Source organism: Heloderma suspectum, chromosome 2, assembly GCF_057233095.1.
Source record: "Heloderma suspectum isolate Gila_16-S chromosome 2, 16-S_ref, whole genome shotgun sequence".
Classification (NCBI taxonomy): Eukaryota; Metazoa; Chordata; class Lepidosauria; order Squamata; family Helodermatidae; genus Heloderma; species Heloderma suspectum.
The window spans coordinates 161,653,033-161,668,814 of NC_139459.1; the positions used below are offsets into that span (position 1 = coordinate 161,653,033).

The following is a 15,782-nucleotide window of genomic DNA, read 5'->3' on the forward strand; positions in this document are numbered from 1 at the left end:
GGCTAGAAGAAGCATTGGAATAAACCCTTGCTTATTATTTCTGTGTTGGGTCTGGGTGCAAAGCATCCATCTCAGTGAAATAGACGGAAGAATGTTAAAGCATATCCCCACAGCAAACACAGGACATGTTTATAGCAATTTAACTGTCATGCCTTCCCAAAGAATCCTGGGAATTGTAGTTTGGTAAACTGCTGAGGACTTTCTTTTAGAGCTCCCCAGCCCCCTTGCCCCACTACAGTTCCCAGAGTTCCTTGGGTAGAGAGCTGACCATTAAACCATTTAAATGATGTGCCTTTAGTACCTATAGAAAGCCATTGCTAAGCAATATGTCAATTTAATTAGCTGACAATGCAATCTTATATATGTCTATTCAAAAATCAGTCCCACTGAGTTGAATGCAGCTTACTCCCAAATAAGTGGGTATAGTAATTCAGACTACAGCCTGAGTTAGATTTGGGGCCGGGGGGACAGACATATTCCCATTTACTGTTCTTGCATATTTATTTAAGCAATAAGATGCAGTTATATGGAAAGGATAGACTATGAACATTTTCAATGCCTCCTGATGGCTTACAGAGGGAATGTTGAACTATTGATTTGGCAGAGGTCTCTGTCTTCTCAACCACATATGCAAATTTTTACCAATACCAGTAACCTTTGTATATGGTCATACTGAATATATATTAATGTAATATAAAACAGAAAAAGATATTTAGTGGCCTAACATTTTTGGCATGTGAGCTATCAAGTCTTGATTGATATAATCAATAACACTTAATGATAGTCAAGTCTTTCTGGATGAATTAACTCCATTTCATAGGAAATAGGAAAACTTTTGGAAGTTAACAGTTCAGTTGTTCTGTTTCAACACATTAGCTGACTGTGCTCTTATTGTACTTCAGGCATTCTTGGAAAGCTCTTGGCAATTATCATTTCTTTTGTTTTCCAAGTAAATATCATCATATAGGTACCAATGAGGAGCAAAAGGACTAGGCTAGCTTGTCTTATTTACAAACCCTTCATACTCTAGGGATTAATAACTTTTTCTGCCTCAATAGGGTCAGGCAGGACAAGCATGATTTCAAAGGGTCATGCAGAGTCTGTAACATATAAGTACGTTCCTTCAAAATGGATGTAAACAGGAAGTGAAAAAGGACAGATGTAATTCAAAATCTGTGAGTCAGGATCTGACTGGTGTCATTTAGGGCCTATCTTACCAAAAATGTCACTTGGCATGCTTTGCTTACACCTGATCTGTGCTTATGGGGCATGGTACCACAGCATGGTTGAATTTTTCTGTTGGTAAGCGAATCTCTGCCCATACAATGGATGAATACTCCTAGAAATAACCTATTGAGGGCCCTGCTGCAGTAGAGGAGACTGAATAAGATACCTTATATTCTAGAGTTCTCTTCCCTGTCTGTGGTTAAACTTTTCTTCTCTGGGGCATGGAAGCCAAGCTTCCTATTAATACTTTGTTTTCCCTTGCTGCCAGGTCACTGTTTCACTGGCACAGTCCCAGGATTTTCAAGCCCAACTTCTTTCACCTGTGGGTGATAACGGATGCCTGTGCGGCAGTGAGAGGAAGACCTACATTTGGAATATCAGCTCTAAAAAACTTGGTGACCTTTCTTTATTTCTTCCATCTGTGTAAATGAAGAGAATTTGTCTACTCATAAACCACATAAAATAATCCAAGATCACCAAACCATAAACACTGAGAAAGGCCTGCACAATTTGAGACCCAGCAAACCTACTGCAGCCTATCAGCCATGTATTGCACTCTACCAAATATGTGACAACCCTTCTGTTTCTTTACAGTCTCATAAAGGCAGCAAAATCAAGAGATTTTATCAAGCTTACTCCTGTGGGCTGCATTCAGCTTGGTGGGTCACAAGTTTGCAGGCCTGCACTGGAGCAAATTGATAGTTCCAGACTTGATCAACTCTAATCTATAGTTACTGACCCTCTTGGAGTTTTTTTTAGTAGGATCTCTGTATCTACAGAACTCAGTACTTTTATTACATCATTGTTCACTTGCATGGACCAACTGTCCACCCACTTAGCATTGGGCTGAGCTCAGCTCCGTTTCAGCTTCCCAGTAAAATCTTGACCCTTCTTGTGTTCAGAGCTGTATCTCCTGAAGAACAGCTTTTCTACACAAGGTTGTTAATTTGCTTTCAGTTTCGTCGCAGAATTGAGATCCACACACTACATGTAGTGCATTTCCTTTCCTTTTTTTCCACTTCATAACCTCTAGGTGACACTGTGGTATAGCAGAATAGTGCAATTACAGAAGTGGAAAAGACATTTTCTTTCCCTTTCACAAATAAAAAAGCTCTAAAAAACTCGCCAAAAGACGCGAAACGTTGTCATCTAAAGAACTTGTAAATAACTGTGGGTAGGGCATGATGAGCGCACAATAGATTCCTCATATAGAAAAGCTTGGAATCTGAGAGATCCAACAATTTGTCATTAAAGGCTCTTGTTAGGGTTTCCTGCATGTTTCCCTGGAACCATCTCAAAAAGGCAACCCACCAGGGGAATCCACTAGCAAATTCAAAAGAGAAATGGGTATAAAGAGAACAAGGGCTTTGTGCAGAGAAGGCAAAAGAGCCAGGGTCTACAATGGGGCTTGAGAGGAGGGGTGGGATTCTCAGTATAGTAGAAAAGCCATTTTCTTTCTCTTGGCAATTTGCTTCCAGGTGAAGTGAAGTTCTCTGTTACTGCTGAAGCACCACAAAACGGTGGCACCTGTGGAAATGGAACATCAGAGGGCTTGGATGTGGGACGGAAGGACACACTGATCAGAGTCTTGCTAGTAGAGGTATAGTAGGAAGACTTAGCCTTGAAAAAGTATACACTACTCTCCCTGAAGAGAACTCTATTAAATTTATTTGTTTGGTTGGTTGGTTGGTTGGTTGTTTGATTTGTATACTGTCCAACAGGCAAATGCCCTTGGGGCGGTTTACAATTAAAAAATGAAATAACGGTGACAACAATGACAACAACAACAACATAACAAGAGGAAAAAATACAACAATAATAGTACAATACTAGACAACAATAATGGGGGCCGTGATGGCTTAGTGGTTAAGACGCTGAACTGCAGACCGGAAGGTCGGCAGGACAGCAGTTCGAGACCCGAGTGCTGCGTGACGGAGTGAGCTCCTGTCTTCAGTCCCAGCTTCTGCCAACCTAGCAGTTCGAAAGCAAGAAATTGCAAGTAGATAAATAGGTACCGCTTCGGCGGGAAAGGTAACAGCGTTCCGTGCACCTCAGTGTTCAGCCATGCCGGCCACATGACCACGGAAGCGACTTCGGATGGCGCTGGCTCTTCGGCTTAGAAATGGAGATGAGCACCACACCCTAGAGTCGGACACGACTGGTTGGGGACACCTTTACCTTACTAGACATTAAAAACACTATTGTATAAAAAAGCAGTAAAATTAATAGTCAGAGCTAGCAGTAACATTAATAGTCAGAGCAGCAAATTAAATGCCTGCTTAAAGGGAAAGGTCTTAACCCAATATCTAAATTTATACAGTCAAGAATGTTGTCGTTATTTGTATTTCTTGCATAATTTATAGTACTTATAGGTAATGGCTGATACCTCCCTGAGATGGTACCACTTTAGACTGCAGAAGGAGGTTCACATGACTGACTGCTCCTCCATAAAATCTCCACATAGAGAGCAAGAGGCCAGAGAAAAGGGCTCTCTCCTAGCCTTCTGACCAGTATGCTAGTTTTGTACATGCAGAAGATAATGTGCCCACACCTGCAGTCTGAAAGGCTACAGCTCAGACACAGGTTGACCACCCCACCCCAGTGAGAACAAGGCTTTAGTTGCAACAAATAGATGTAATTATTTTAGCCATTGTATTTCCAGGGCAGCTGATATAATTTAAATAATAACAGATAAAATGTGTAATTCCCTGCCTTTAGAGGTCAGGTAGGCGCCAACATTGTGTTCCTTCTGGGGCCTCCTGAAGACATTGTTATTTCAAGAGGCCTTCCTTGCACGACCAGCTGTGGTTTGTTAAATTCCACTTTGTTGGGGTTTGTCTTTTTTTTTTTAAAAAATACATTTTAACTTTTTTAACCTACTGTTTTATTCTTTTATCTCTGCCTCACAGCTCTGAAATCTTCTGATGTGGAGTGGCATATAAATATTGTTTAATAATAATAATAATAATACAAAATATAGTACAGCAAAACCCCAGCAGCATAAAGCACCAAATCATAAGCAGCATAAAACCTAACAAGAGCTTAAAAGTCAGGGAAAGTGAAAAGGTCTTTACCTTTCCCCCTAAAAGACTTCAGTAAGGTCATCATTTGGGTACACTTGTTCCTTCAGGTACCTAGATCCCAAGACAGGTGGGTTTTAAACATAAGCACCAGCACTTTGAACTGGGCTTGGAAACAGACTAGGCGCCAATGGAACACTTTAAGCACTGGCACGATATATTCCCAATGCCTGATTCCATTCCCAACTAAAACTTCACAGCTGTATTCTGCACCAAGTATACTTTCCAAGCCATCTTCAAAGGCAGCCCCAGTACAATATACTGTAGTAGTCTAGGTTGGAGGTAATCAGAGCATGGGTAATCATTGCCAGCCTGCTAAATAAGAGCAGGGCAGTGGGGAGGATATACTGTTCCGGAGCAATGACAGTACTCCCACTGCTCCCACTTGTTTTAGTGGGTCTTGTGCAAGATAATTACTTGGTAGATTTTGTCCTAAATATCTAAATGAATTAACAGTAATAAATATGCACATTGAGTGTATTAGCTTTCTGCTTAATACTGCCCTATAATGAGCAGAGTGGTCTGGGACTGCTGATCTCAAGAAGAGATGGGGGAAGGTGTGTGTGTTGGGGAGACTATAGATATGAGAACACAAACAATGTGTATATACAAGGGAATTTGTGGAGGAAGAATCCAGAAGCCTTCATTAGTCACTATAGACAGATTTAAGTTAGCATTGTGTTACATTGCACTGTTTCTTATTATATAGCCTCTCAAAGTATGGATGGTTAGTGATAGTAGAATATCACTTATAAAGATGAACGGTTTTTCTCCCTTTTGCTCTTGCATTCATTCATATGTCCTGGTGTCTGCTTCTTCATTCTGTTAGCCTGAAGGTGTTGAGAGAGAGGCCACGCAGAGCTCCTTCATCTGCACCAAAGAAGGTAAGAGACTGCTCTCTACTGGTGGACTAGCAAGCATGGGAACCTTCTTTCAAAAACTATTGAATGGCTCCTGGGATCCCCAGCTTCCTCCACCCTCCTGTCAGGTCACTCACCTAACCTTCCCTCTGCCCAGACCCCCAGACTCCCCACTTCCTCCTCTCACTCCATCAGATCACCTCCTGCTGTTGCCCAGTTTCCCCACTACCATCTCTTAGCCTGTAGGGATTGTGTCTACCAATTGTTGCTGCTTCTTTTCTAAATCAGCCCTGCTCAACTTGGTGCCCTCCAGATGGGGCTACAACTCCCATCATCTGCAGCCAGCATGCCCCAACTGCAGATGTTAGGAGGTGTAGCCCAACACATCTCGAGGGCACCCAGGGTGTGTTTCCACCACTGATTTACTCCAACCTGGCTGCATGTGGAGGTCACGCTGTTTACATGACGTTGTGGCCATCCAGCAGGCATCCTGGAGTTTATTGCGGAAAAACCGGTTCTTCCGAGACTAGTTATAGTCTGACTTTTCCTCTTTACTTTGGCTCAGTTACAGTTCTGTTGGGGCGTGTTCCATCACCCGCACTTGTGTTGGTATCATAGTCCTGCCCATGGGGGTGTGTCGCTCACCTGCCTGTGACCTCAGTGACCCAACCCTTTCCCTCCCTGTTTTCCTGACGTTTCATTGCCGTATTGGAGCAGGATGTCGAGGGACCAACTTTGAAAACATCATTGAAAATAAGCTCTAGAACACTAGCGCGTATAAGCCTGCTATCGCGGGCAAGCAAGTACTCCCACTACAGCCTGAAAATCAGGTTTATCTCAGGTCGCTTCCCCAGAACTACACGTGGGGAGGATCCACAACTAATATTCCTTTGTGTCCTTCAGTCCCATTTCACAAGCTTCATAGATCATCTTTCGTATTACATGCTAAGGCGCTATCTCATTATAACAACACTGCACAGATCTTCCAGCAATACGCATACCCTCTATGTCAGTATCTCACTATCACTCTGTCGCGAAATAGCACTAACACACATTTGTGCTATCGCACGCTAGCACTATCACACAATAGCGCATTAGTTCAGGGGCGCCTGCTGACTCCTGTTGTAGTCAATGAGGCTTGTTCCTGAAAATGCGCTATCGCGCATTTGCACTATTGTGTGATAGCGCATTTATTCGGAGGTGCCTGCTAATGTGGTAGTCCGGTATTTAGAGGAAAAGCGGGGGGCGGGGGGGAATGGATGGAATGGGGCATTGGTCCGGGAAGTCTGCTCAGAAGTAACTCCCGTTGCGGTTTGTTTCCAAGATTGCCATTAAGGGGAGCAGAGCTTGGAGAGGGGAGCCTCCCCTATTGGTTGAGCAGCCCCTGCCAGTCTGTTGATGCTCACTTCCAATCCCCCCACCCCACCGGGAAGTATGTTTCTGTAAGTGACTTATAAGAGGTGCTATGCAGTCCTTCATGGAGCTCTGTGTGGAGCCATGCCGATTCCATGAAAACTCCAGTGCTCCTTCATTTGCTTCACCCTTCCATTGTCATGGAAACACGGCCCAGGTTGCGGAAGGCTGTTCTATATGAAGCACTTGGTTTCTACACCCCTTTTCGTTTAAAGAAATTAAGTTTCATCTTTTCATTACAGATGCTGCCATCTCCGAGCCAGTATCTTTGAAGCTCCCTGAAAATCTGGTAGAAGGATCAGCCAGAGCTTCTTTCTCTTGTATTGGTCAGTTTCTAATGACAAACTGTTGCCTCTCACTCATTTGGGTAAAGCCTTGAGGCTGGTTTTATTGTAATCTTGTTTTAATCTGTTTTTTTTTTTTTTTTAAGAGCCTGGAGACTTCCTTCTTGTTGGGGGTGGGGGTATAATCTTTCCAGTTAGCTGTTTACTACTTCTCAATAGCTCTCAAGGGTTAATTTCCATTCTCTCTTTGCAATAGATTTCAGATACCATGCAACTCCTTCTCAGTCAGCTATTTTTGTCTTGGCCAAGATGTGAGGTGCACGTGCTTCTGCAACTAATCTTGCTCCCTCAATTAGCTTTCCTAATTCAAAGGTTGCAGCCCTCATTTGCAGGCTCCTGGAAGCAATTTCCACATGGTAACACTCCGTAATGGGGCCAAAATGATTGAAAGCCTTTTAACTGTGTGAACTGCCCAGTTGCATGGAAAGTGTCATGTTTTTGGCAGCCAATAAAGTTGGAGGACTCCATGGAATCAGACTAGTTGTGTGGAAAATGTTACTTGTCTTGCTGCATGGATAATCACCATACAAAAGCAATTTTAGCAGCCTTGTTCAGGGGGCTATATTGTATGAAGTAGTCATGAGATTCTGCAATAATATCACTGCTATAATTGACAAGCAATAGCAAAATTTGTTGTTTTTTTTAAGCCTTTTTAGGCCTTTACAGCAAGTATCCAGCCTCTTCACCGCTTATCATTCAGATCAGAAGAGGCTTTATCCTGTTGGTTAGAATAGGGAGAGGATGGGAAGGAGACCAGTATTATGTTTTACTGAGTACAGCATCCAGCTACACATTTTGCATTTTTTCTAATTTCAACTGCTGGTAAGTCATCAGTTGCTGCCAGAAATGTGTAGACTGGAAAACCTTTGCACAATTGCTTCAGCCTCCATTAGGATGCTGTGCTCACTAAACATGGATGTATTTTTGACAGGAGACCTCATGGGCACAGCCATGCAGAACTTGCAACAGCTCCTCCGGATGCCCTTCGGCTGTGGGGAGCAGAACATGGTGCTCTTTGCACCCAACATCTACATCCTCGACTATCTGAATGCAACAGGGCAGCTGACCGAGGAGATCAGATCAAAGGCCATTGGATACTTAACCAGTGGTAGGAGGCTTACACTTGCCTTGAGTTTCTCTTTGTCTGGAACTGGGGGTGGGGTGGGGTTTTGCTTTAGCTGCCTGATCACAAATGCACACAACACCGATGTTCCTTTGACAAATTCCACTGGAGAGTAAAGACTGTTTTGTTTTCAAAAGCTTTTTTTTTTAGTTTGATATGATAATCTAATGGGCTTTGTGGATCCTGGCTCTTAATCTGTTTTTCTTTTTCTTTTGGTGACTGAGGATGTTCTTATCACATAATCTTGTTTTATGTGACAGCCATGTAAGTAAGTCACCCTGAGCATGTAAGGGATGGCGAAACTTTGGGCCATGAGAGGTCCTCATGGGGCCCACAAGCTTCCCAGCTGCTTTATCTCCCATCTGTGATTGGAGATAAGGGATTTCTGTTCCTCCCTCCCATGCTGCAGTGACTTATTAACAATTACTTTATTAACAAAGTAATAAAGCCTTTTTAAAGCCTTTTTGCAGCGGGGGGGGGCAGGGAGGGGACATTTTCAGGTGCTGCTGCTGGGAAAGACCCTCCCCTCCCCAATGCTGTGATAACAGGTTGCAATCCTCAGCGCCCTTGCTCCATTGTACTACATTTTTACATCCTTAAATTGCAATAGAATGTATTTGGGGCTCTTTGGTTTATGGCAAATGAATGCTTTGTTTTTAAAAATGTGTGTGTTGAGTTTTAACTGGGGAGTATTTCCCACTCCGTTTTCAGGGTACCAGGGGCAGCTGTCATACAAGCATTCTGATGGATCTTACAGTGCCTTTGGCAGCAGGGACAAGGAAGGCAACACCTGGTGAGAGCTTGGAAAGTGTGGGGTGGCTAGCTGCAGTGACTGGCATCCATGGGTCAATGGTATCTTAATGCATTGGTGTCTTACTGGACAAAGTAGAGATTTAGTATTTTGTTTGTCTGATGCAGAGCAGAACTTTATGCTGTTTCCCTTGCCCATCTATACAACCAAAGAGGACCACAGCATGACCAGCACAGTTTGTGCTATGTGCCCAACCCAAGATAGAATGTGGGCTCTTCCATACCACATTGCACTTTTTCAGGAATGTTTTTCTGAATTTCTGTTTTGGTACTGAAGCAGGAAAAGAATCCCCTACAGGCACACTGTTCTGCAAATGCCTAATGAATACAGCACTCAGAAGACCACTATTGAGCCACAGGATGTGGCTCGTGCATCTAAACCAGGCCTGCACAACATGTGACCCACCAAGTTAAATGCAGCCCACCAGCCATGTATGATGGTCCACCAGTGGGTCAATAAACCTCCTGTTTTTGCTGCTTGGCTGGGGGTATAAAAACAAGAATTAATGTCTTTAACTCAAAAATTATGTAAACTGTACTTGCAGAATAATTGTATTTTCTAGCAGAACTTCAGTCGTAAAACCACATTCTGCACCTGTATTGTCTTTAGCTGGCCTACTTATGAGTAAAACATTTTAAAATCTAACATTGCAATCTTATATATGCCTACTCGGAGTAAGCCCCGTTTGGTTCAGTGGGACATACATTGAGGTAAGTGAGTGCAGCCTAAGACTTATCTAGGAGTATAACAAAAATCCATTATGACATGATTTACTAATCTGCTAGCCATAATAATCATCTACTTAGCAAAGAAGCTTGAACTGAGTTTGGCGGTGGAAACTGCTAATGGGTACTGATGTTTCATGATATTCCTTTGCAGGCTCACCGCCTTTGTGTACAAGTGTTTTGCAAGAGCATCACATAACATTTATATTGACACAACTGTCCAAACTCAAAGCTTACTTTGGCTCTCCAGCAAGCAAAAATCAAATGGGTGTTTCCAAAATGTTGGGAAACTCTTCAACAATGCTCTAAAGGTGATACAACTTAGTTTATTAAATTAATAAACTAATAAATTAATAAACTAATTAAATTATATCACTCCTAGCGTGGTGATGCTTTTTAAATCCCGGAAACTATCATGCTTCTTCCGCACCACACCCCCAAATCCTTGGGTGACCCTTGAATATCTCAGCCTAATCTACCTCACAGGGTTACTGTGAGGATGAAATGGGATAACTCCAATGTATGCCACCTTGAGATCCTTAGATAAAAGGTGGGATACAAATATGATTTTTAATAATAATCAAAATGAAAACACTGTTACTGAAGACCCATTTCCAGGATATTGGGGGGATCTGTCCGTCCCCCCGTCCCCCCCAGCACACACAACCTATCCTGGGTGGCTGGTGTTATGTGCTCTAGAGGCTGCTCTTCTCCCCACCCACTGCATGTGGGGAGGGGTTAATCCTTTCTTCTTTTACTATGGTCCTGATGAACCCTGCCCCCTTCTAATTACATCCTTATCTTTCCTCGTTTTTTAACTTCTTCTTTTTCTGTGTTTTGTATTTCTAGGGAGGAGTACAAGATGAGCTTTCACTGTCAGCCTACATCACCTCTGCTTTGCTTGAATCTGGATTACCAACCATGGTATTTCTTTTCTGTCATTATTCAGTTGATTTGGGGTTCAGTTAATTTCGTTCAGGCTCACGTCCTGCTAGCAAGTGCCCATGTTATTGGACTTGGAAGACAAAGTGTGGCTGTACAAGCAGGGGTGCGGAATCTTTTTCAGTCCAAGGGCTGAATTCTAGTCTGGGAAAGATCTTGGGGGCTATGTTCTATCTGTGTGTGTGGCCAAAATGTGATTCTTACTGATTTTAAGCCTAATCAGAAGTAAGCAGGGCAAGCCTCTGCATGTCTACTCAGAAGCAAGCAGGGCAAGCTTCAGTGGGAAGCAGGACTGAATCACAAAGCAGGTTCCTCCTCAGGCACCACCCCCTCTACATAGCAGGGAAAAGTTCTTATTTCTGATCAGCAGCTGATCAGAGACAAAAACAAAATCCCTGTTGAGAACTGAAACGGGCTCTATTTCTCAATGCTCAGGAGGAAAACACTCATATTGAGCTTTTCCCTGCCAGGGAGAGGGGGGTCTGGGCCTGGGGAAAGAAGCTGTTGGGCTGGAGGTTCCCCATGCCTATTATATATTTAATTTGCTAACTATACTTTTAAACTGCCCAATAACCAAAGTTCTCTGGGTAGTGTACAATACACTAAAAACATAAACTACAAACATTAAAAGAAAAACTGCCCAGAATAAAACCAAGATAAAACCAGCAGGAAAGAATAAAACCATTCCAGCACAGAAAACCAAATTAAAACCAGCAGCAGAATAGAACACTAAAAGCACTAAAAACAGTTCTTAAAATGCCCAGGAGAATAAAAAGGTCTTCACCTGGCCCCAGAAAGACAGTAATGTAGGCACCAGGCAAACTTCTCTAGGAAGGGTGGTGCCACCACTTAAAAGGCCCTCTCTCATGTAGCCACTGGTCTTGCCTCACTTGGTAGGGGCACCCAAAGGAGGAGCTCAGATTATGATCTTAATGCCCAGGTTGGTAGATATGGGAGGAGGCATTCTTTCAGGTAAACTTGCCCCAAGCTGTTTAGAACTTTAAAGGACAGGTCCTTGCCAAACTGGAATGAGCTCTTTAAGAAATAATGAATTGCAAAGACATTGAAAACTGCCCTGTGTGGTTCCCAGTTTGAAAATTTTTCTTTAAAGAAATCCCATTCTGGATGCCTCTCAGATCCTCAGTGCCTGTGAAGTTAGATAGGACTAGAGAAGATGAAGTGTGCCAGGAATGCTTCAGAACACCACTTTAATTGCTTGATGTTTTTGTGGCACCTGCAAACTCTTTGACAGAACCTTTTCCCTCCGCTAGCACCCAGTGGTCCGAAATGCCCTGTATTGCTTGGAGGCTGGATTAGAAAAGGGAAATATAACTGTCTATGACCAAGCCCTTCTGGCCTATGCCTTTGGCCTAGCTGGTAATAAGCCCAAACGGGATTTCTTATTGGATGAGTTGAATAAATCAGCTAAGAAAGTAGGTGAGTCACAATAATGTAATTGTCACTGTCTATTCTCTCTGCATTTCATTTCTCTCTGACCTCACTTACAACACCCCCTGTCAACCATGTATATAGTTGACCTCTAACTCTGGATAACATTCCATTTATCTGATGAAGTGGAATATAGCTTATAACAAAAGCTTATGCCATTAAAATGTGTTAATTTTTAAGGTTCTATCAGACTGAATTGTTTTGTTCCAACAGAAAACACAGCTATCCCTATGGAAATTTAGTACATTTGATAGACTGAACTACCTGTACAAAAACAAGAATGAGTAATTCAGTGAATGATATTATATAATGTTGTGGACACTGAAGCACTGACATGTAAAATGAAGATGAAAACCCTTATTAAATAAGGAGAGGTAATTTAGAGTGAATCATCACAGGTGGAGGTTCCTAATCCATTCCCTACCTGCCAGGTTCTCCCTTCCAGGGTCCTAGCTGTGTGTTTCTGGGAATAAGCATGCATCTGGAATTGGGTGAGGGGGGGAAGTAGCTGCGGGTGATTTGGAATGGTAAAGCAGAGGGCAGGAAAACAATTAAGTGGGCGCACATACATATGCACACACACGCACACATAATCTACTCCAAATCACCCCCTTCCAAACTGGCTTTTCTTTAAAATAAATAAAGATGGCATGGGTTCTGTTACATACATTTCCATGTAATGGGTAGTGGAGCCCTTATGGAGATATGCTGCCTGATTCTATCCCTGTTAGGTTCAATAGGACTTCTTCTGGATTTATACTAAATTATCTCCAACCGTATTTATTATTTATAGAAGTGCCTAAAATATGCTAGGTAGTGCATGTGAGTAAAGAAAATACACAGGTCCCCAAAGTCTCCCAATCTCAACACAGTAATGTAGACTGTGTGTGGATAGACAGACAGACAAAGAGATCTTGGGTTCTGTAGCATTCCTCTTCCTGGAACAGGAGGTAGGACATCAGATTTCTGCAAGGAAGCACTGCTTTGAACTGCCTCTGGGCTGCGTTCTTAGTCTCTCTTTGCAATTGTCAGGTGGCTCATTATACTGGGAGCGTGACGATAAGCCACTCGCAGAACAGTCACCTTCCTTCTACTCCCGTGCCTCATCAGCTGAGGTTGAGGTCACTAGCTACGTTCTCTTGGCACTGCTCACCAAAATCAACACAAATTCAGCACAAATGACAACGGCATCACAGATTGTGCACTGGATTACCAAGCAGCAGAATCCCTATGGAGGCTTCTCCACCACCCAGGTAAAATAACCATCAGCTGGAACACTTGGACTATGCCCAGGGCTCTGTTCACTCTACAGTAAAAACAACCCAGTCAAAACCATGTCCACAGTAACTCAACAAGAGTCAGTAGGGTGTACAAGACCGAGTTAGACTGGGGAAGCTCATGGTGTGGTGTTGGGTAAATTCATCTTAATCATTCCACCTATCTACAGAGTTGTTGTGAAGCGTAAATGGGATAACTGCCATTTAAGCTGCTTTGAAGTAAGAGTAAGATAAAACATGATCAATAAAAATACATTCTGCATCAATAAAAGCTGGATTCTGCAGCCTTTACAGATCATGTACATTTTCATGTCTTCTTAAGAATATAAGCAGCTGCCTCATACTAAGGCAGACTACCGATCCCTCTGTCTGTACTAGTGTTTTCTGCCGTGACTGGGGGAATCTCTCCTGGGCCTCAGGAAGGGGTATTTCACATCAACTGCCATCTGAGGTCCTTTTAAACTGGTGGTTAAACATGAGACCTCTGTATGCAGTGCATGTGTTCTGCCACTATGCAATGGCCCTTCCCATATTACTATTTTTTTAGTGTGCCTAGATTATTCTTCATTTTTTACTATCTAAACCTCTAGCTAGTTTAAATGACAAATACTTGTTTGTTCAGCACTCTGTAAGAAACAGAGCATGTGCAAGGTCTGCCACTGATACTTATGTGACGATGTCCATGAATCTTTGACTGGACAAACACTGTTCCATGCACAACAGCAGTTGTTATCATTGCTACAATTTAGTTGACACACCAACAGTATTGTAGCTAGAGCTGCACTGAAATTCTCTATTTTTTATCTTTGAGTTGAAATTTGCCGTATTGTTCGGGTATAAAAGTGTCCTAAAAAACAGAAGTTGTGATTTATTCATCTCTTGTCGAAACTGTTCAGCTGCACTGTGAACCAGATGACAGCACAATGTGATCTCACTAATCAGACTGGTTGAATTCAGATGTCATAAAGGGCAATAGAACGTGAGGGCAATATAAATGAATAAGCAAATATTTTCACAAGGAGTGCTGAAAAACAGCAAAAAACAGGAAGCATTTTTGCCCTGCTGAAAATGTTCCTGAAAAAATAGATGTTTCAGTTCAGCTCTGATTATAATTGCTGTCAGTGAACAGCCAAGTGCATGGGTCCCAAAATGGCACTGGCCTGTACCAAAATTGCTTGTAAATGTCTTCCACGCTGTATTCCAAAAAAACCCCTCCAATGTCCTCTCATTGCCACTATCCTCTTTCAGGACACAGTGGTGGCTATTCAGGCTTTGGCTTACTTCAGCCAACTGACCTTCTCTAAGGATGGTCAGAACTCTGTCAAGATCCACTCCAGCAATCTTTTTGAGAAAGTCTTTGAGGCAGACAATAGCAACCGCCTGCTGCTGCAGCAGACGTCCCTGCCTGATGTCCCAGGGGAATATACAGTGGATGTGAATGGCAACGGATGTGTCTTTGTACAGGTAATTATTCACATAGCTCTAGAGGGTTAGGTTGTTGGAATCTCTCAGTTGTAAAGTTGAAAGTTTTTGTTTTGTTTTTTGGCTACATGCACTTTATTCTTTATGACATTAGCTCTAACCCAGCAGCATTCAGTTTCAACCTTTTTAAGAGGAGGGAAAGAGCCTTGTTGAAGAGAAGTATCCATGCTAATGGGGGGCAGGGGAACCTCTGGTCCTCTTATAATATACAGATCAGGAGCTGTGCTGTGGGCAGGGGAAACAGACACACTTCGAAGGAGAAAGTAATGGAAGTATTCTCCAAAGGTAGGACATTGACAGAAGAGAAAAGGTAGACTTGCTTGAGTTCTAATTTTTTCCATTAAAGAACTACCCTAAGTTCTCATGCAGTAGAGGAGAGAAGCACTTATCTTGGAAAGTACAAGTTTTAAAAAATTAAAAGCCTCTTTTAAAAACACAATTTTTTTGGGTCTGCAGATCACACTGCCAGCTCAGAAACGAATGGATTTTGACCACGGATTGTGTCCAGATTAATATTTGGTCCAAAGGGTGCAAACTGGGTACATCCTAATAAAAAAAAACAAACTGAAACAAATTTCTCATACATCCCTAATTCAGGGGGAAAGTGCCCCCTCTTCCTGCCATGTTTTCACTGCAAATAACCACTTCCCAAAGTTGCTTGGCAGTGGCAAAATAGCCATTGGGAAAAATGTAGATTGGCCCACAAATGCTATGCAATGGATGCCCATGGCTGTGACACAAATATGGTATGCACAGGAGCACAACAGCCAGCAAGGTGGAGACTAGTTTCACCAGCACCCTCAGTTACAGTGTGAGTGCTGGGTTTGTAGCAATGCAATGTAGAGGGACAGTCTCTATTCCTCATTGCAATGGTAAGTGTTATACGCAGAAAACGTAATCTCTCTGAAATTGAAACCACTGTGCAAGTCCTTAGGGATGTGCCTCTCCTCAAGTGGAAAATTTGACAATTAATAGCTGGGTGTCTGCAGCCCAGCCTTGCTTATAAAGGTTCTTCATCCAGCTCTAGGACACAAGTCCCAGTTGCAAAG

At 42.6% G+C, this 15,782-nt stretch overlaps 1 protein-coding gene across 1 annotated transcript in view; it reads left to right on the forward strand.

The window, feature by feature from the left end:
- LOC146353026 (ovostatin-like) overlaps positions 1 to 15,782 on the forward strand; it is a 66,571-nt gene that overhangs the window by 37,655 nt on the left and 13,134 nt on the right. The window contains exons 20-30 of the mRNA XM_084835474.1: positions 1,496 to 1,622; positions 2,706 to 2,827; positions 5,137 to 5,191; positions 6,823 to 6,906; positions 7,856 to 8,032; positions 8,759 to 8,840; positions 9,738 to 9,894; positions 10,433 to 10,507; positions 11,797 to 11,962; positions 13,007 to 13,227; positions 14,500 to 14,715. Coding sequence (XP_084691600.1) covers positions 1,496 to 1,622; positions 2,706 to 2,827; positions 5,137 to 5,191; positions 6,823 to 6,906; positions 7,856 to 8,032; positions 8,759 to 8,840; positions 9,738 to 9,894; positions 10,433 to 10,507; positions 11,797 to 11,962; positions 13,007 to 13,227; positions 14,500 to 14,715 — 1,482 coding nt within the window. The remainder of the gene's footprint in view (positions 1 to 1,495; positions 1,623 to 2,705; positions 2,828 to 5,136; positions 5,192 to 6,822; positions 6,907 to 7,855; positions 8,033 to 8,758; positions 8,841 to 9,737; positions 9,895 to 10,432; positions 10,508 to 11,796; positions 11,963 to 13,006; positions 13,228 to 14,499; positions 14,716 to 15,782) is intronic.